The sequence below is a fragment of the Salvelinus namaycush genome, chromosome 26 (genome assembly GCF_016432855.1).
Source record: "Salvelinus namaycush isolate Seneca chromosome 26, SaNama_1.0, whole genome shotgun sequence".
NCBI classification, from domain to species: Eukaryota; Metazoa; Chordata; class Actinopteri; order Salmoniformes; family Salmonidae; genus Salvelinus; species Salvelinus namaycush.
The window spans coordinates 39,590,311-39,612,258 of record NC_052332.1 but is presented as its reverse complement, the minus strand read 5'-3'; the positions used below and the strand labels follow the sequence as shown (position 1 = coordinate 39,612,258).

At 41.6% G+C, this 21,948-nt stretch overlaps 2 protein-coding genes across 2 annotated transcripts in view; both read right to left on the bottom strand.

Moving 5' to 3' along the window:
- LOC120021660 overlaps positions 1-1,366 on the bottom strand; it is a 21,280-nt gene extending 19,914 nt beyond the window's left edge. The window contains exon 1 of the mRNA XM_038965477.1: positions 1,205-1,366. Within this exon, the coding sequence (XP_038821405.1) occupies positions 1,205-1,327 (123 nt within the window). The 5' untranslated portion in view covers positions 1,328-1,366. The remainder of the gene's footprint in view (positions 1-1,204) is intronic.
- Positions 1,367-13,496: 12,130 nt separating this feature from the next.
- Positions 13,497-13,847, bottom strand: LOC120021158 (serine-rich and transmembrane domain-containing protein 1). Its single transcript, XM_038964796.1, has one exon. It carries the CDS (start codon positions 13,845-13,847, stop codon positions 13,497-13,499), a length of 351 nt encoding a protein of 116 aa, XP_038820724.1.
- Positions 13,848-21,948: the final 8,101 nt, after the last annotated feature.

Below are 21,948 nucleotides of genomic sequence, written 5' to 3'. Positions count from 1 at the left end.
TTTAGGTGGTTGTAGAATTTAACGGCTCTTTTCTGGATTTTGATAATTAGTGGGTATCGGCCTAATTCTGCTCTGCATGCATTATTTGGTGTTCTACGTTGTACACGGAGGATATTTTTGCAGAATTCTGCATGCAGAGTCTCAATTTGGTGTTTGCCCCATTTTGTGAAATCTTGGTTGGTGAGCGGACCCCAGACCTCACAACCATAAAGGGCAATGGGCTCTATGACTGATTCAAGTATTTTTAGCCAGATCCTAATTGGTATGTTGAAATTTATGTTCCTTTTGATGGCATAGAATGCCCTTCTTGCCTTGTCTCTCAGATCGTTCACAGCTTTGTGGAAGTTACCTGTGGTGCTGATGTTTAGGCCGAGGTATGTATCGTTTTTTGTGTGCTCTAGGGCAACGGTGTCTAGATGGAATTTGTGGTCCTGGCGACTGGACCTTTTTTGGAACACCATTATTTTGGTCTTACTGAGATTTACTGTCCTCTCTCTCTCTCTCTCTGTCTCTCTCTGTCTGTCTGTCTCTCTCTCTCTCTCTCTCTCTCTGTCTCTCTGTCTCTCTCTCTCTGTCTCTCTCTGTCTCTCTCAAATCAAAATACTAAATGATCCATGGTATGACCATCTTAAAAACATAGCCCAACGGCTTTGACTTTTAGAGGATAACAGGTCATTTAGGAAATCTATAGAACCTTTGGTCATTTATCCAATTGACTCTGCAAACCCGTCCAACTATTGACTTTTCACAACAGCCACCAGTTCAGCCCCATAACGTTTACAACAAAGATATATTGACATAAAAAAATAAAAAATAACAAATATAGGCCGAAAAGATATTCCATGCTGAAATCAATCAATCAAGTTTATTTTATATAGCCCTTCGTACATCAGCTAATATCTCGAAGTGCTGTACAGAAACCCAGCCTAAAACCCCAAACAGCCAGCAATGCAGGTGTAGAAGCACGGATGAATGAAACCCTCATTTAACACCAACGGTATTAACTAAGTTAATGTGTTATATTTAGGATTATATTATTCATATTAAATCATAATCTTTAATTATTTTATATCTTTATACATGTTATAAAAACTCCCGAAAATCCTAAAATGTTTCCAAAAATCTGGTAGTTTACTGGCAAAATTGGTAAGTGAACGATAATATTCTGACTTTAAAAGAAGAAGTCCCATCAGTGTGGTCTTACCCTGTAGGTTCCGTTTGGGTTGCTCCCTCTGGGGTCGAAGGTCATGGTTCCTCCGTAGAAGTGGGAGGCCCAGGAGCCGGAGACCAGCAGTAGTAGTAGTACTGAGGACTGGGATGGAGACATGGTGTCTGTCTCTCTGTCACTCTGAGTGCCGACTCTGCTTTAATACACACCTACAGTAGAGGCACATACGCACATTAAAACTGCGAGCACACCGAACTGCCCACACACCACGCACACACACACACACACACACACACACACACACACACACACACACACACACACACACACACACACACACACACACACACACACACACACACACACACACACACACACACACACACACACACACACACACTCACACACACATCACACACATACACACACACACACACAGAGACACACACAGAGACACACACGCACACACACACGCACACACACACACACACACACTAATAATTTCCTTGGAACCACGCATGAGGAAACGTACGTGATTGTTTTGTATGAGGAATGAGGAAAAAGCCTTGGAATGAGGATGAGCTTTCATATCTTTGATAAACACAACACACCCACAGCTCCCACAATTAAAAAAAAACACTTTAGAATGTAACCTACTGGGGAGACTGAAAATCCTCAGTCATAATCAAATCAAATTGTATTTGTCATATAAGTGAATACAACAGGTGTAGACCTTACCGTAACATGTTTACCTACGAGCCCTTAACCAACAGAGTACAAATAAGTAAGAAAAATGTGCTAAATAAACTTAAGGAAAAATTGTAAGACAATAAAATAACAATAACAAGGCTATATACAAGGGGTACTGGTACCGAGTCAATGTGCAACAAGGGTAGTCGAAGTAATTAGGGTACAATGTAGGCAGGGGTAAAGTGACTATGCATAGATCATAAACAGAGAATAGTAGCAGCGTATGTGAAGAGTGTGAAGGAATGTGTATGTATGTGTGGCGTCAATATGCATGTTTGTGTGTTTTGTGTGTGTGAGCATGTGCGTGTGTGTGTGTGTGTGTGTGTGTGTGTGTGTGTGTGTGTGTGTGTGTGTGTGTGTGTGTGTGTGTGTGTGTGTGTGTGTGTGTGTGTGTGTGTGTGTGTGTGTGTGTGTGTGTGTGTGTGTGTGTGTTTGTGTGTGTGTGTGTGTGTGTGAGCATGTGCGTGTGTGTATATAGGTGTGTGTTGAAGTCAGTGCAAAAAAGTGTCAATGCATATAGTCCGGGTCGCCATTTGATTAACTGTTCAGCAGTCTAATGGCTTGGGGGTAGAAGCTGTTCAGTAGTCTTATGGCTTGGGGGTAGAAGCTGTTCAGTAGTCTTATGGCTTGGGGGTAGAAGCTGTTCAGCAGTCTGTTGGCTTGGGGGTAGAAGCTGTTCAGCAGTCTGTTGGCTTGGGGGTAGAAGCTGTTCAGCAGTCTTATGGCTTGGGGGTAGAAGCTGTTCAGGAGTCTAATGGCTTGGGGGTAGAAGCTGTTCAGCAGTCTAATGGTTTGGGGGTAGAAGCAGTTCAGGAGTCTAATGGTTTGGGGGTAGAAGCTGTTCAGCAGTCTGATGACTTGGGGGTAGAAGCTGTTCAGCAGTCTGATGGCTTGGGGGTAGAAGCTGTTCAGCAGTCTAATGGTTTGGGGGTAGAAGCTGTTCAGCAGTCTAATGACTTGGGGGTAGAAGCTGTTCAGCAGTCTAATGGCCTGGGGGTAGAAGCTGTTCAGCAGTCTGATGGCTTGGGGGTAGAAGCTGTTCAGCAGTCTAATGGTTTGGGGGTAGAAGCTGTTCAGCAGTCTAATGACTTGGGGGTAGAAGCTGTTCAGCAGTCTAATGGCTTGGGGGTAGAAGCTGTTCAGGAGTCTAATGGCCTGGGGGTAGAAGCTGTTCAGCAGAAGCTGTTCAGGAACCTTTTGGTTGTAGCCCTGGCTCTCCGCTACAGCTTGCCGTGCGGTAGCAGACAGAACAGTCTATGACTTCGGTGGTTTTTATGGCCTTCTTCTGACACCGCCTGGTATAGAGGTCCTGGATGGCAGGGAGCTCGGCCCCAGTGATGTACTGGGCTGTACGCACTACCCTCTATAGTGCCTTGATGCCCACACACATGCACACTCACACAAGAATGTAAGTACATTAGCACACACACACACACACACACAATTCTTCCCTTGGAACCATTCAGGAAACGTACGTGATTGTTTGTATGAGGAATGAGGAAAGATCTTTGGAATGAGGATGAGAATGACATAGAAGACGTCTTTGATAAACACATCACACCACCATGTAACATCACCATTTAATCAAATCTAATACATGTTTTGTCAATTTCAATGCTGCATAATCAAGTACATTTTTGTCTCTAAGATGAAATCAGACAGTAGAGTGTCAGAAATCTATACCATCCAAACTTATCCTAAACCAGACCCTTGTCCCCTTACAAAAACATCTGGTGTAGAGGTCCTGGACGGCAGGAAGCTCGGCCCCAAGTGATGTACTGGGCCGTACGCACTACCCTCTCTAGTGCCTTACGGTCAGAAGCCGAGCAGTTGCCATACCAGGCGGTGATGCAAACCACTCAGGATGCTCTCGATGGTACAGCTGTAAAACTTTTTGAGGATCTGGGGACCCATGCCAAATCCTTTCAGTCTCGTGAGGGGAAAAAGGTTTTTGTAGTGCCCTCTTCACGACTGTCTTGGTGTGTTTGGACCATGATAGATCGTTGGTGATGTGGACACCGAGGAACTTGAAGCTCTGGATCGACTCCACTTGAACCCCATCAATGTAAATAGCGGCATGCTCGGCACTCCTTTTAATGTAGTCCACGATTAGCTCATTTGTCTTTTTGACGTTGAGGGAGAGGTTGTTGTTCTGGCACAACACTGCCAGGTCACTGACCTCCTCCTTATAGGCTGTCTCATCATCGTCAGTGGTCAGGCCAACCACCATTGTGTTGTTGACAAACTTAATGGTGTTGGAGTCGTGCGTGGCCACGCAGTCGTGGGTGAACAGGGAGTACAGGAGGGGAGGGGAGGCGTGGCGGATGTGTTGTTGCCCACCCTCACCACCTGGGGGGCGGCCCGTCAGGATGTCCAGGACCCAGTTGCAGAGGGAGGTGTTCAGTCCCAGGGTCCTTAGCTTAGTGATGAGCTTTGAGGGCCCTATGGTGTTGAACTCTGAGCTGTAATCAATTAACAGCATTCTCACATAGGTGTTAATTTTGTCCAGGTGGGAAAAGGCAGTGTGAAGTACAATAGAGATTACGTCATCTGTGGATCTGTTTGGGCAGTTTGCGAAATGGAGTGGGTCCAGGGTTTCTGGGATGATGGTGTTGATGAGACCAGCCTTTCAAAGCATTTCATGGCTACAGATGTGAGTGCTACAGCCTAGTAGTTATTTATGCAGGTTACCTTCTTGGGCACAGGGATTATGGTGGTCTGCTTGAAATATGTAGATACTACAGACTGGGTCAGGGAGAGGTTGAAAATGTCAGTGAAGACACTGTCCAGCTGGTCAGCAAATGCTATGAGAAAGCTTCCTGGTAATCATGGTCCTGCGGCCTTGTGTATGTCAATCTGTTTAAAGGTTTTACTCACATCGGCTACGGAGAGCGTGATCAAACAGTCATCCGGAACAGCTAGTGCTCTCATGCAGGGTTCAGTGCTGCTTGCCTCGAAGCTGTTTTTACTTTGATCCAATTTCAAATTTCGCTACATAAGACCGAATCGAGGTGGTCGGTCACATATTTTATATTATACAGTACACATAATTCAACAAAATCCCTTTGTCCCTGTTGTGTACAGTCTATCCTCAGTAATTGCCCATATCAAATATTTGTGCTGTGAACATGATAGATTATCATAGACAGTTATGTTAAAGTGAGACATACAGTATGTTGGTATTTTTAGCTTATCACACAAACTGAGAGTCAGGTATATGATGTTGCCACGAGCAGCAATGTGAACCAAAGATAATGCAAAGTGCGAACAACATGAAAAGGGACACTTGCAAGCACCCGAGTAGATCATCTGCACATGTGCACGGGAATTAACATCTCTCTCCAGCAATGGGATAGATGCATGACAACTACAGAGGGATTATTAAAGATACTCTTTGAAGAGGTAGGGTTTCAGATGTTTTCGGGAAGATTGCTAGGGACTCTGTCCTAGCTTCAGGAGGAAACTGGTTCCATTATTGGGGTATGAGGACAGAGAAGAGTTTGGACTGGGCTGAGTAGGGGTGGGAGGGCCAGGAGACCAGCGGTGTACTCGGGTTGGGGAGTCGGGTTTGAGAATAGCCGGAAAGTAGGGAGCGGCAGTTCCTCTTGCTGCTCTGTAGGAAAGTACCATGGTCTTGCAGTGTATGTGAGCTTCAACTGGAAGCAAGTGAAGTGTGCGGAGGTGTGGGTTTGACATGGGAGAACTTGGGATGGTTGAACACCAGGCGGATAAGTTGCAGGGGTTTGATGGCAGAAGCGGGGAGCACAGCCAACAGTGAGAGATGACAAGTGCCTGGATTAGGACCTGTGCCTCTTCCTATGAGGTATGGTTTTACTCTATAGATGTTGTACAGCATGAACTTGCAGGAGTCACTGCTTCAGGATCACACCAAGATTGTTTGCACTCTGGGAGTTGGACACCATGGAGTTGTCAACCATGATGGATAGATCTTGGAGTTGGCAGGCCTTCCCCGAGAGGAAGAGCAGCTCTATCTTGTTGAGGTTGAGCTTGAGGTGGTGGGCTGACATCCAAGCTGGGATTCCTGCCAGGGATGCAGAGATGCATGTTGCCACCTGGGTGTCAAAAGGGGGGGAAGGAGAGTGTCACCCGCATAGAGACTATGTGAGGATATGACAGAACCACGTGTTTAGAAAGAAGAGTAGATGGCCTAGAACTAAGCGACACCAGTAGTGAGAGTATGTCATGCAGACAGATTCTCTTAACATCTCCTGGTAGGATGCAATCCAAGAGTGTGCAGAGCCTGAGATGACCAGCTCTGAGAGTCATGATGTCAAAGGCAGCACATATGTTTTTAACCTATTATTTAACTAGGCAAGTCAGTTAACCTCTTTGGGATATGGGGGCGCTGTTTTCACTTTGTAAAAAATCGTTCCCAAATTAAACTGCCTCGTACTCAATTCTTGCTCGTACAATATGCATATTATTATTAATATTGGATAGAAAACACTCTCAAGTTTCTAAAACCGTTTGAATTATATCTGTGAGTAAAACAGAACTCCTTTTGCAGCAAACTTCCTGTAAGGAAGTGAAAAATCTGAAATCGAGGCTCTGTTCCAGGGCCTCCCTATTCATTTGCTTGAAATCTATGGATATACATGCACTTCATACGCCTTCCACTAGATGTCAATAGGCAGTGAGACGTGGAATGGGGTGTCTAGCTTTATCTGAGGTCAAAAGAGAGCTCTTGGAATGACATGACCCCAATTTCCTTTGTTCAGCAAGGCGCGGGAAGGAACTCTGGATTGCCTTCTGAAAAGCTTTCGTTATAGACGGCTAATATCTCCGGCTTTGATTTTATTTGATAAATGTGATAATATCATCGTAAAGTATGTTTTTTCAATATAGTTTTATCAGATTATTGAAAGTTTATCGGGAGTTTTGGCGTGTTCCGTTCTCTGCGTTTGGTGGAGATGGACAGCTTCGCGCCACTTGGCTAGCTTTGGTTGCTAATTCGACAGGAAAAAAGGACATTCTAAAACCAAACAACGATTGTTCTGGACAAAGGACCCCTTGTACAAGATTCTGATGGAAGCTCAGCAAAAGTAGGACCCATTTATGATGTTATTTCGTATTTCTGTCGAAAATGTTTAGTATTATTTTCCGCCCTGATTTTGGGCACTGTCTCGCTATAACGTAAGCTGTATGTCGTACTAAAGTTATTTTTAGAATTCTAACACGGCGATTGCATTAAGAACTAGTGTATCTATCATTTGCTGTACAACATGTATTTTCTAGTAAAGTTTATGATGAGTTATTTGGTCAGAATAGGTGAGTGTCAGAAATATATCCGGAGATTCTGGAAAAAAGTTGCTACGTTTTCACAATGTATAACCACGGATTTCAGCTCTAAATATGCACATTTTCGAACAAAACATAAGTGTATTGTATAACCTGATGTTATAGGACTGTCATCTGATGAAGCTTGTCAAGGTTAGTGAAAAATTATATATCTTTTGCTGGTTTTTTGCGATCGCTAACTTTTGCTGCTGATAAATGGGTTGTGTTTTTGGCTATTGTGGTAAGCTAATATAATGCTATATTGTGTTTTCGCTGTAAAACACTTAAAAAATCTGAAATATTGGCTGGATTCACAAGATGTTTGTCTTTCATTTGCTGTACACCATGTATTTTTCATAAATGTTTTATGATGAGTATTTAGGTATTTCACGTTGGTCTCTGTAATTGTTCTAGCTGCTTCGGTGCTATTTGTGATTGTAGCTGCAATGTAAAACTATGATTTATACCTGGAATATGCACATTTTTCGAACAAAACATAGATTTATTGTATAACATGTTATAAGACTGTCATCTGATTCATAAACATAACTAAAAAATACATGTTGTATAGGAAATGATAGATACACTAGTTCTTAATGCAATCGCCGTGTTATAATTCTAAAAATAACTTCATTACGATATGCAGTTTACGTTATGGCGAGAGAGTACCCAAAACCTGGCCGCAAACGACTAGTTCACATGTATGACAGATATATGAAATAACATCATAAAATGGGTCCTACTTTTGATGATCTTTCATCAGAATGTTGTACAAGGGGTCCTTTGTCGGGAACAATCGTTGTTTGGTTTTAGAACGGCCTTTTTCCCTCTCGATTTAGCAAGCACACTTGCCAAGTGGCGCGAATCTCTCCATCGTCAACAAACTCAGAGAACGGAACACGGCAAAACTCCCGAAAAAATTTCAATAATCTGATTAAACTATATTGAAAAAACATACTTTACGATGATATTGTCACATGTATCAAATAAAATCAAAGCCGGAGATATTAGTCGTCCATAACGACAGCTTATCAGAAGGCAAATCCAGGTCCCTCCTCGCGCTCTCCAGAAAACAGGAAACTGGTGACACGTCATGCCAAGAGCTATTATTCGAGCCCAGATCAAGTTACACACTCAATTTCTTCTCTCACTGCTTGTCGACATCCAGTGGAAGACGTATGAAGTGCATCTAAACTAATAAATATCGAGGACTTTAATAGGCAGCCCCTAGAACAGTGCATCGAATTCAGATCTTCCACTTCCTGTCAGGAAGTTTGCTGCAAAAGGAGTTCTGTTTTACTCACAGATATAATTCAAACGGTTTTAGAAACTAGAGAATGTTTTCTATCCAATAGTAATAATAATATGCATATTGTACGAGCAAGAATTGAGTACGAGGCCGTTTGAAATGGGCACCTTTTATCCGGCTACTCAATACTGCCCCTGCAGCCCAAACAGGTTAACAACAAGCTAAGCTGTGTTTTGGTATATTTCACTTGTGATTTCATGATTATAAATATTTTTAGTATATGTATATTTTTTGGCGCTCTGCAATTCAGCAGTCGTTTACAAAAATGATCCCGCTAAAGGGATCCGTGCGTCAAGAAGTTAAGAACAAATTCTTATTTACAATGACGGCCTACCGGGGAACAGTGGGTTAACTGCCTTGTTCAGAGGCAGAACGACACATTTTTAACTTGTCAGCTTGGGGATTCGATTTCGGTTACTGGCCCAACGCTCTAACCACTAGGCTACCTGCCGCCCCATAGATCTCAGAGGATGAGAACAGAGGAGCCTCCATGACACAGAGGAGAGCATTCTTGGTGGAGTGACCCTTCTTGAAGCCTGACTGGTTAGGGCCAAGAAGAGAGAGATATCGAGAGAGTTGATCAGAGACAGCACGCTCAAGTGTTCTGGAAAGAAAAGAAAGAAGGGATACAGGTCAGTGATTTTTGCTATCAGAGGGGTTGGTTTCTTAAGTAGGAAAGTGTCTCGGTCCATTTTGAAGTCAAAGGGGACACAGCCAGTGGTCAGGGATGAGTTGATGAAGGAAGTGAGGAATGGGATAAGGTCTCCAGAGATGGTCTGGAGCAGGGAGGAGGGGATGGGGTCGAGCGGGCAGGTTGTCATGCGGCCGGACCTCACTAGTTGCAGGATTTCATCTGGAGAGGGGGGAGAAAGCGGTCAAGGCGTAGGGTAGTTCTGTGAGAGTGAACGCAATCAACTGAGTGAATGACGTCAACCTTCTTGTCAAAGTCGTCCACAGAGAAGGGAAGGGAAGGGAAGGGAAGGGAAGGGAAGGGAAGGGAAGGGAAGGGAAGGGAAGGGAAGGGAAGGGAAGGGAAGGGAAGGGAAGGGAAGGGAAGGGAAGGAGGTGGAAAAGAGTTTTCTAGCGTTAGAGGCAGAAGCTTGAAATGTAGAGTTTACTGTGAACACTGACTCTCTACCCGCTTTAAGTTACAGTTTTAACAGTGGCCAAGTAGGCTGTGTCTATTTGATCATAATGTAGGCCTACCAGAGTGGCATACCATAAAAAACAATGGAGAAAATGCATCCCATTACATTTTAACATGGAAACAGCTGTTCTATCGTTCAGCCTACAGTAGCAGCCTATGTGTGGTGTTCAATGTAGGCCTACATTCAATGAGACTTTTGAAAAAAAAACATGCAGGGCTTGACATTAACTTCTCTAGGATAGGGGGCAGCATTTTCACTTTGGATGAATAGCGTGCCCAGAGTGAACTGCCTCCTACTCTGTCCCAGATGCTAATATATGCATATTATTATTACTATTGGATAGAAAACACTCTGAAGTTTCTAAAACTGTTTGAATGATGTCTGTGAGTATAACAGAACTCATATGGCAGGCAAAACCTGAGAAAATATCCAAACAGGAAGTGAGAAGTCTGAGGCTGGTCGATGTTCAACTCATCGCCTATTCAAATCCCAGTAAGATATGGATCTGTTTGCACTTCCTACGCCTTCCAGATGTCAACAGTCTGTAGAACGTTGAATGAAGCCTCTACTGTGATGTGGGCCTGGATGGGAGGTGTTTCAGTCAGTGGTCTGGCAGAGAGCCAGTTCTTGGAACAACGTGACGCTGGCAAACTGTATACGTTGTCAGGATTCCTTTACACTTCAAGGCTACACTGTACGTACAAGATTCGTCTTCAACTACCTCCGGAGGTGTTTAGGAAGATCGAATCACAATCAGATCACAATGTATCTTTTGATTGTCTACCCCTGTCGACAAATGTGGGCACAATCAGAATGTAGACAAGATCAGGGCAACAGACGCATGTTAGAAGCAGGTATAAGCTTGGCTAGAGAAGAGCTGATATCTGAGAGTTGAGGATGAGAGAGTGGTAGACGAATGAAGATGTTGATGAGAAGAAATGGGTAAGCTACACGAAGGAGAATGTTAAAACTTCAAATACCTTTATAGAGGACGGCTGCAGAAAAGACTAAGAGAGAGCTGACGTCTTCTTTGACAGATTCAAAACCCAAAGCTGAAATGGTGGACTGACCAAAGCAACATCAGGGTCACTACATGCAACGTAACACTAACTGAATAAAGATGTTTCGGGTCAAATCAACTGGAAGGGCATCGAGAGGAGCTCTCAGAATGTATGGCCACTGCGGCTATGGAACCCTGACCTGTTCACCGGACGTGCTACCTGTCCCAGACCTGCTGTTTTCAACTCTCTAGAGACCGCAGGAGCGGTAGAGATACTCTTAATGATCGGCTATGAAAAGCCAACTGACATTTACTCCTGAGGTGCTGACTTGCTGCACCCTCGACAACTACTGTGATTATTATTATTTGACCATGCTGGTCATTTATGAACATTTGAACATCTTGGCCATGTTCTGTTATAATCTCCACCCGACACAGCCAGAAGAGGACTGGCCACCCCTCATAGCCTGGTTCCTCTCTAGGTTTCTTCCTAGGTTTTGGCCTTTCTAGGGAGTTTTTCCTAGCCACCGTGCTTCTACACCTGCATTGCTTGCTGTTCGGAGTGTTAGGCTGGGTTTCTGTACAGCACTTTGAGATATCAGCTGTTGTAAGAAGGGTTATATAAATACATTTGATTTGATTTGATCCCTGGGAGAGAATACTCTGGCTTTATGGTATAAGGCCGCTGATCCCTGGGAGAGAATACTCTGGCTTTATGGCATAAGGCCGCTGATCCTTGGGAGAGAATACTCTTTGGCTTTATGGTATAAGGCCGCTGTTCCCTGGGAGAGAATACTCTTTGGCTTTATGGTATAAGGCCGCTGTTCCCTGGGAGAGAATACTCTGGCTTTATGGCATAAGGTCGCTGATCCCTGGGAGAGAATACTCTGGCTTTATGGCATAAGGCCGCTGTTCCCTGAGAGAGAATAGTCTGGCTTTATGGCATAAGGCCGCTGTTCCCTGGGAGAGAATACTCTGGCTTTATGGCATAAGGCCGCTGTTCCCTGGGAGAGAATACTCTGGCTTTATGGCATAAGGCCGCTGTTCCCTGGGAGAGAATACTCTGGCTTTATGGCATAAGGCCGCTGTTCCCTGGGAGAGAATACTCTGGCTTTATGGCATAAGGCCGCTGTTCCCTGGGAGAGAATACTCTGGCTTTATGGCATAAGGCCGCTGTTCCCTGGGAGAGAATACTCTGGCTTTATGGCATAAGGCCGCTGTTCCCTGGGAGAGAATACTCTGGCTTTATGGCATAAGGCCGCTGTTCCCTGGGAGAGAATACTCTGGCTTTATGGCATAAGGCCGCTGTTCCCTGGGAGAGAATACTCTGGCTTTATGGCATAAGGCCGCTGTTCCCTGGGAGAGAATACTCTGGCTTTATGGCATAAGGCCGCTGTTCCCTGGGAGAGAATACTCTGGCTTTATGGCATAAGGCCGCTGTTCCCTGGGAGAGAATACTCTGGCTTTATGGCATAAGGCCGCTGTTCCCTGGGAGAGAATACTCAGGCTTTATGGCATAAGGCCGCTGTTCCCTGGGAGAGAATACTCAGGCTTTACGGCCTTTTTCCCCTTTATTTCTGTTCTTACTCATGTTGTTTTTCCTTGTGTGGAGTTTTTGTCCGTAACAATGTCAGGAAATGAGGCCAGTTGCGGGGTTATACCTTAAAACAAAGAGCGATATACAGTATTACAAATGTTAATATATTTTTTATTGTTGAACCTTCTCGATATCCAGTCCATTACAATTCAATACTTTCAAAATAATCAAATATGAGGTCTGGTTCAGTATGTACTTCACAGTTAAACCAGGTTAGTACAGGTTGCGCTGGAAACAGTAGAGATATTTTGTTATTACAGAAAGAAATATACTTCACAGTTAAACCAGGTTAGTACAGGTTGCCCTGGAAACAGTAGAGATATTTTGAAATTACAGAAAGAACTATACGTCGCACTAAAATCAGGTTAGTACAGGTTGCCCTGGAAACAATAAGGATTTAGGATATTACAGAAAGAAAACAGCAGTGGGGACGAGTCTGAAATGGCCCCTATTCCCTATAGAGAACACTACTGTTGGCCAGAACCAATTATATAGGGAATATTGTGCCATTTTGTACACAGCCAGAGAAAGATGAACTTTGAATGAAAGCAATCCTGGATGAGATATGTTATCTGAGATAAACATATCAGTCACATAATGTTAATCCATGTGGAATTAGTAACAGAAGCGGTTGTTTCCTATTTCAAATAAAAAGAGAAAGAACCGATATAAATCACACAAAAAGCGACACTAGATAAGATTAGACCCCGGCCAACTTGCCTGAGGACTTCTAAGATTCCAAAGTTGTATTCCATGGATGCGAGAATCGAAACAGACCACTGGTGTTTCATTAGTGCACACCGTAGGAAAAGGTTTTCGGCCCTTTTGCTTCCGTTTGGGTCATAGTAAATATACCCCAGATTCAAAAACAGAGTTCTCTCTCCCTCTTCCTGGTTATGTTCTTTACAGAGTGAACTATGTTTCCCATGAGCCAAAAGGAGAAGTCACAGAGAGTTCAGAGTTCAGTTCAAGCTACCGCCATAACACATCGGAGTAAAGTCCCATATGGTCCAACTGAAAAGCTTGTTTACAGGAGTGTGTGTGTGTGTGTGTGTGTGTGTGTGTGTGTGTGTGTGTGTGTGTGTGTGTGTGTGTGTGTGTGTGTGTGTATGTGTGTGTATGTGTATGTGTATGTGTATGTGTATGTGTATGTGTATGTGTGTGTGTGTGTGTGTGTGTGTGTGTGTGTGTGTGTGTGTGTGTATGTGTGTGTGTGTGTGTGTGTCTCAGATGGACAGTGAGGACACGGTGGATCTCTGTGAAGATATACTACAGATCTCCATGTTGGTGAATGAGCTGCCCCCCTCACTGCTGCAGTCAGGTACAGAGGAGGAGGATGTAATGATATTCTTTAGCCTGTGGAGGGCGATGATGATCAACGACAGCAGGAACACCAGCAGACTCAGGAAGATCCACACGTACACGTAAACATTCTCCTGTCGCCCCGACGACAACCCTGTCCCCGCCGCCGCGGCTGCAGTGGAAACAGAGGTGGGGGAGAACCTCAGGAAGTTTCCGTTGTCTGGGGAGATTTCGGTTCTGTTGAGCTCCTCCAATGAGAAGTCCATACCGGACATAGTGACGATCGGAATGGACAGATCTGAGAGAGAGGAGAAATAGGTTGTTACTAAGCCTTATACTAAGGTGAATTCATAGCCTCATAACCAATGACGTAAACTCATCAATTAAGTTAAATTAAGAGAACATTAAGAGTCGAACCTAGATACAAAGCAGGACTCAGAGATGTCAACCTCAATGTAACTTCCTGGTTAAATAAAGGATCAACAAATACATACAAACACGCTGTACAGACAAGAGGGTCATTATAAAATGTGGACGTGGTTACTGAGATGGTAAACACTTCTCCAGGCATTTTGAGATCTGATCATCTGTGCAAAATCTGCATATCTGGAACACACCCTAAAACGACGGGTACAGAATTAGACAGTGGAGTGGTCCAAGACACACTCTCAATGTTGTCTATCTGACGGGGCAGGAGTCTTTGTGATAAACTAGAAAAGGACATTTCTTAAAAGAAAAAGTGTGTTCTGCGTCAGCTGTCCAATAATATGTTTTTATGGACATTGAAGAGGTTTAGAAGATTAAATTGTTAGAGGGCAGTGTTGATAAATTGAGGCTGGCGCAGTAATAGAACTAGGCTAGTAATAGAACTAGGCTAGTAATAGAACTAGGCTAGTGTAGTAATAGAACTAGTGTAGTAATAGAACTAGTGTAGTAATAGAACTAGTGTAGTAATAGAACTAGGCTAGTAATATAACTAGTGTAGTAATATAACTAGTGTAGTAATAGAACTAGTGTAGTAATAGAACTAGTGTAGTAATAGAACTAGTGTAGTAATAGAACTAGTGTAGTAATAGAACTAGGGTAGTGTAGTAATAGAACTAGTGTAGTAATAGAACTAGGGTAGTGTAGTAATAGAACTAGTGTAGTAATAGAACTAGTGTAGTAATAGAACTAGTGTAGTAATAGAACTAGTGTAGTAATAGAACTAGGCTAGTAATAGAACTAGTGTAGTAATAGAACTAGTGTAGTAATAGAACTAGGGTAGTGTAGTAATAGAACTAGTGTAGTAATAGAACTAGTGTAGTAATAGAACTAGTGTAGTAATAGAACTAGGGTAGTAATAGAACTAGTGTAGTAATATAACTAGTTTAGTAATAGAACTAGGCTAGTAATAGAACTAGTTTAGTAATAGAACTAGGCTAGTAATAGAACTAGTGTAGTGTAGTAATATAACTAGGCTAGTAATAGAACTAGGCTAGTAATAGAACTAGGCTAGTAATAGAACTAGGGTAGTGTAGTAATAGAACTAGTGTAGTAATAGAACTAGTGTAGTAATAGAACTAGTGTAGTAATAGAACTAGGGTAGTAATAGAACTAGTGTAGTAATAGAACTAGTTTAGTAATAGAACTAGGCTAGTAATAGAACTAGTGTAGTAATAGAACTAGTGTAGTAATAGAACTAGGCTAGTAATAGAACTAGTGTAGTAATAGAACTAGGCTAGTAATAGAACTAGGGTAGTGTAGTAATAGAACTAGTGTAGTAATAGAACTAGGCTAGTAATAGAACTAGGGTAGTGTAGTAATAGAACTAGGGTAGTGTAGTAATAGAACTAGTGTAGTAATAGAACTAGGCTAGTAATAGAACTAGTTTAGTAATAGAACTAGGCTAGTAATAGAACTAGTGTAGTAATAGAACTAGGCTAGTAATAGAACTAGGGTAGTGTAGTAATAGAACTAGTGTAGTAATAGATCTAGTGTAGTAATAGAACTAGTGTAGTAATAGAACTAGTTTAGTAATAGAACTAGGCTAGTAATAGAACTAGTGTAGTAATAGAACTAGTGTAGTAATAGAACTAGGGTAGTGTAGTAATAGAACTAGTGTAGTAATAGAACTAGTGTAGTAATAGAACTAGGGTAGTGTAGTAATAGAACTAGTGTAGTAATAGAACTAGTGTAGTAATAGAACTAGTGTAGTAATATAACTAGTTTAGTAATAGAACTAGTGTAGTAATAGAACTAGTGTAGTAATAGAACTAGTGTAGTAATAGAACTAGTGTAATAATAGAACTAGGGTAGTGTAGTAATAGAACTAGTGTAGTAATAGAACTAGGGTAGTAATAGAACTAGTGTAGTAATAGAACTAGGCTAGTAATAGAACTAGTGTAGTAATAGAACTAGTGTAGTAATAGAACTAGGGTAGTGTAGTAATAGAACTAGTGTAGTAATAGAACTAGTGTAGTAATAGAACTAGTGTAGTAATAGAACTAGTGTAGTAATAGACTAGGCTAGTAATAGAACTAGTGTAGTAATAGAACTAGTTTAGTAATAGAACTAGGCTAGTGTAGTAATAGAACTAGGCTAGTAATAGAACTAGGCTAGTAATAGAACTAGTGTAGTAATAGAACGAGGGTAGTGTAGTAATAGAACTAGTGTAGTAATAGAACGAGGGTAGTGTAGTAATAGAACTAGTGTAGTAAAAGGACTAGGGTAGTGTAGTAATAGAACTAGTGTAGTAATAGAACCAGTGTAGTGTAGTAATAGAACTAGTGTAGTAATAGAACTAGTTTAGTAATAGAACGAGGCTAGTAATAGAACTAGTGTAGTAATAGAACTAGTGTAGTAATAGAACTAGGCTAGTAATAGAACTAGGCTAGTAATAGAACTAGTGTAGTAATAGAACTAGGCTAGTAATAGAACTAGTGTAGTAATAGAACTAGTGTAGTAATAGAACTAGGCTAGTAATAGAACTAGTGTAGTAATAGAACTAGTGTAGTAATAGAACTAGGCTAGTAATAGAACTAGGGTAGTGTAGTAATAGAACTAGGGTAGTGTAGTAATAGAACTAGTGTAGTAATAGAACTAGTTTAGTAATAGAACGAGGCTAGTAATAGAACTAGTGTAGTAATAGAACTAGTCTAGTAATAGAACTAGGCTAGTAATAGAACGAGGCTAGTAATAGAACTAGTGTAGTGTAGTAATAGAACTAGGCTAGTGTAGTAATAGAACTAGTTTAGTAATAGAACTAGTGTAGTAATAAAACTAGGCTAGTGTAGTAATAGAACTAGTTTAGTAAAAGAACTAGGCTAGTAATAGAACTAGTTTAGTAATAGAACTAGGCTAGTAATAGAACTAGTGTAGTAATAGAACTAGTGTAGTAATAGAACTAGGGTAGTGTAGTAATAGGACTAGTGTAGTAATAGAACTAGGGTAGTGTAGTAATAGAACTAGTGTAGTAATAGAACTAGTGTAGTAATAGAACCAGTGTAGTAATAGAACTAGTGTAGTAATAGAACTAGTGTAGTAATAGAACTAGGCTAGTAATAGAACTAGGGTAGTAATAGAACTAGTGTAGTAATAGAACTAGTGTAGTATTAGAACTAGTGTAGTAATAGAACTAGTGTAGTAATAGAACTAGGGTAGTGTAGTAATAGAACTAGGCTAGTAATAGAACTAGGCTAGTAATAGAACTAGTGTAGTAATAGAACTAGTGTAGTAATAGAACTAGTGTAGTAATAGAACTAGTGTAGTAATAGAACTAGTGTAGTAATAGAACTAGGCTAGTAATAGAACTAGGTTAGTGTAGTAATAGAACTAGTGTAGTAATAGAACTAGGGTAGTGTAGTAATAGAACTAGTGTAGTAATAGAACTAGTGTAGTAATAGAACTAGTGTAGTAATATAACTAGTGTAGTAATAGAACTAGTGTAGTAATAGAACTAGGGTAGTGTAATAATAGAACTAGTGTAGTAATAGAACTAGGGTAGTGTAATAATAGAACTAGTGTAGTAATAGAACTAGTGTAGTAATAGAACTAGTGTAGTGTAGTAATAGAACTAGGCTAGTGTAGTAATAGAACTAGTGTAGTAATAGAACTAGTGTAGTAATAGAACTAGGCTAGTGTAGTAATAGAACCAGTGTAGTAATAGAACTAGTTTAGTAATAGAACTAGGTTAGTGTAGTAATAGAACCAGTGTAGTAATAGAACTAGTGTAGTAATAGAACTAGTGTAGTAATAGAACTAGGCTAGTAATAGAACTAGGCTAGTAATAGAACTAGTGTAGTAATAGAACTAGTGTAGTAATAGAACTAGTGTAGTAATAGAACTAGTGTAGTAATAGAACTAGTGTAGTAATAGAACTAGTGTAGTAATAGAACTAGGCTAGTAATAGAACTAGTGTAGTAATAGAACTAGTGTAGTAATAGAACTAGTGTAGTAATAGAACTAGTGTAGTAATAGAACTAGTGTAGTAATAGAACTAGTTTAGTAATAGAACGGGGCTAGTAATAGAACTAGTGTAGTAATAGAACTAGGGTAGTGTAGTAATAGAACTAGTGTAGTAATAGAACTAGTGTAGTAATAGAACTAGTGTAGTAATAGAACTAGTGTAGTAATAGAACTAGGGTAGTGTAGTAATAGAACTAGTGTAGTAATAGAACTAGGGTAGTGTAGTAATAGAACTAGTGTAGTAATAGAACTAGTGTAGTAATAGAACTAGTGTAGTAATAGAACTAGGCTAGTAATAGAACTAGTGTAGTAATAGAACTAGGCTAGTAATAGAACTAGGGTAGTGTAGTAATAGAACTAGTGTAGTAATAGAACTAGTGTAGTAATAGAACTAGGCTTGTGTAGTAATAGAACTAGGGTAGTGTAGTAATAGAACTAGTGTAGTAATAGAACTAGGCTAGTAATATAACTAGGTTAGTGTCCTTGTTGATTCCATCCTGATTTCAGGAATCTTCCAACTGGGACTTCTGGAAAACCGGTAACCCGAGGTTACCAGACTTTTGCAAACCTGTTTGTAAAGCTAGACCTTTTGAGGCAGATTCCTCTCTGAGCTGAGAGGAATGGAGAGACCGAAGAGAAGAACAGGTGGAAGACTTCAAAAGGAGAGTGTATTTAACGGGCAGCTCACCTCTCACTCTCTGCATATCCTTCCCTCATATCCTTCCCTCATATCCTTCCCGCTATTCGCATTGCCTCGCTGCAGCTGCCTATTGCTATTCCTGCAGTGTGTCTGTTTGTCTCTCTGTACTTCTCTCTCTCTCTCTCTCTCTCTCTCTCGCTCTCTCTCTCTCTCTCTCTCTCTCTCTCTCTCTCTCTCTCCCTCTCTGTCCTCTCTCTCTCACTCTCTCTTTCTCTCCCTCTCTCCCTCTCTCTCTCTCTCTCTCTCTCTGTCTGGAATGGCTTGCTATAATTGGGTAGGCGTTAAGTGTACACATTGTGTTGGGACGGGAGTGTATTCATACTCATTTATTGAAATGTTTTGGCTTTCCAAGTTCAATAAAATTGTCTCTCCTCATCCCCGTCATTCTCTGTCTCTGTCCCTCTCTCTTAGTCTCCCTCTATCTCTCATTGTGAGAAGTGACATGAGCTCTGTTCCTCCTAGCCCTAGGCTTGCTGTTGTTCTACTCTACTGAGAGAGAGATGATATGTAGGAGACTGTAGTATCCTTAAAGGCTTCTTAGAGTTACGACTCATGAGACTTAATAAGTACGGTTTAGTATTTAATTGTAATTTAGAATTACATCCTCCAATGCACCTGGCTTAAACTACCTGAAGCTTTCTTAATCATAGTTATATAGGCAGACATAGGAAATAGCTACGGATAGCGGGAAGCAAACCCCCGTCTTGAGTCAATACTGCCATCTACTGGTAAACATAAATATACCAGGTTACTACAGAGACCGATGTTGTTCTACTCTACTGAGAGAGAGATGATATGTAAGAGACCGATGGTGTTCTACACTACTGAGAAAGAGATGATATGTAGGAGACCGATGGTGTTCTACACTACTGAGAGAAAGATGATATGTAGGAGACCGATGGTGTTCTACACTACTGAGAAAGAGATGATATGTAGGAGACCGATGGTGTTCTACTCTACTGAGAGAGATGATATGTAGGAGACCGATGGTGTTCTACTCTACTGAGAGAGAGATGATATGTAGGAGACCGATGGTGTTCTACACTACTGAGAAAGAGATGATATGTAGGAGACCGATGGTGTTCTACACTACTGAGAGAGAGATGTATGTAGAACCGATGGTGTTCTACTCTACTGAAAGAGATGATATGTAGGAGACCGATGGTGTTCTACACTACTGAGAGAGAGATGATATGTAGGAGACCGATGGTGTTCTACACTACTGAGAGAGATGATATGTAGGAGACCGATGGTGTTCTACTCTACTGAGAGAGATGATATGTAGGAGACCGATGGTGTTCTACACTACTGAGAGAGAGATGATATGTAGGAGACCGATGGTGTTCTACTCTACTGAGAAAGAGATGATATGTAGGAGACCGATGGTGTTCTACTCTACTGAGAGAGAGATGATATGTAGGAGACCGATGGTGTTCTACTCTACTGAAGAGATGATATGTAGGAGACCGATGGTGTTCTACACTACTGAGAGAGATGATATGTAGGAGACCGATGGTGTTCTACACTACTGAGAGAGATGATATGTAGGAGACCGATGGTGTTCTACTCTACTGAGAGAGATGATATGTAGGAGACCGATGGTGTTCTATTCTACTGAGAGAGAGATGATATGTAGGAGACCGATGGTGTTCTATTCTACTACTGAGAGAGATGAATGTAGGAGACCGATGGTGTTCTATTCTACTGAGAGAGAGATGATATGTAGGAACCGATGGTGTTCTATTCTACTGGAGAGAGATGATATGTAGAAACGGTGGTGTTCTATTCTACTGAGAGAGAGATGATATGTAAGAGACCGATGGTGTTCTACACTACTGAGAAAGAGATGATATGTAGGAGACCGATGGTGTTCTACACTACTGAGAGAGAGATGATATGTAGGAGACCGATGGTGTTCTACACTACTGAGAGAGATGATATGTAGGAGACCGATGGTGTTCTACTCTACTGAGAGAGATGATATGTAGGAGACCGATGGTGTTCTATTCTACTGAGAGAGAGATGATATGTAGGAGACCGATGGTGTTCTACTCTACTGAGAGAGAGATGATATGTAGGAGCCCGATGGTGTTCTACACTACTGAGAGAGAGATGATATGTAGGAGACCGATGGTGTTCTACTCTACTGAGAGAGATGATATGTAGGAGACCGATGGTGTTCTACACTACTGAGAAAGAGATGATATGTAGGAGACCGATGGTGTTCTACTCTACCGAGAGAGATGATATGTAGGAGACCGATGGTGTTCTACACTACTGAGAGAGAGATGATATGTAGGAGACCGATGGTGTTCTACTCTACTGAGAGAGAGATGATATGTAGGAGACCGATGGTGTTCTACTCTACTGAGAGAGAGATGATATGTAGGAGACCGATGGTGTTCTACACTACTGAGAAAGAGATGATATGTAGGAGACCGATGGTGTTCTACTCTACTGAGAGAGAGATGATATGTAGGAGACCGATGGTGTTCTACTCTACTGAGAGAGAGATGATATGTAGGAGACCGATGGTGTTCTACCTACTGAGAGAGAGTGATATGTAGGAGACCGATGGTGTTCTACTCTACTGAGAGAGAGATGATATGTAGGAGACCGATGGTGTTCTACTCTACTGAGAGAGAGATGATATGTAGGAGACCGATGGTGTTCTACTCTACTGAGAGAGATGATATGTAGGAGACCGATGGTGTTCTACTCTACTGAGAGAGATGATATGTAGGAGACCGATGGTGTTCTACTCTACTGAGAGAGAGATGATATGTAGGAGACCGATGGTGTTCTACTCTACTGAGAAAGAGATGATATGTAGGAGACCGATGGTGTTCTACACTACTGAGAGAGAGATGATATGTAGGAGACCGATGGTGTCTACACTACTGGAGAGAGATGATATGTAGGAGACCGATGGTGTTCTACACTACTCAGAGAGAGATGATATGTAGGAGACCGATGGTGTTCTACTCTACTGAGAGAGAGATGATATGTAGGAGACTGATGGTGTTCTATTCTACTGAGAGAGAGATGATATGTAGGAGACCGATGGTGTTCTACTCTACTGAGAGAGAGATGATATGTAGGAGACCGATGGTGTTCTACTCTACTGAGAGAGAGATGATATGTAGGAGACCGATGGTGTTCTACTCTACTGAGAGAGAGATGATATGTAGGAGACCGATGGTGTTCTACTCTACTGAGAGAGAGATGAT

Coding starts and splice junctions, on each gene's coding strand:
- LOC120021158 (XM_038964796.1), bottom strand. CDS start 13,847: ATGTCCGGTATGGACTTCTCATTGGAGGAGCTCAACAGAACCGAAATC.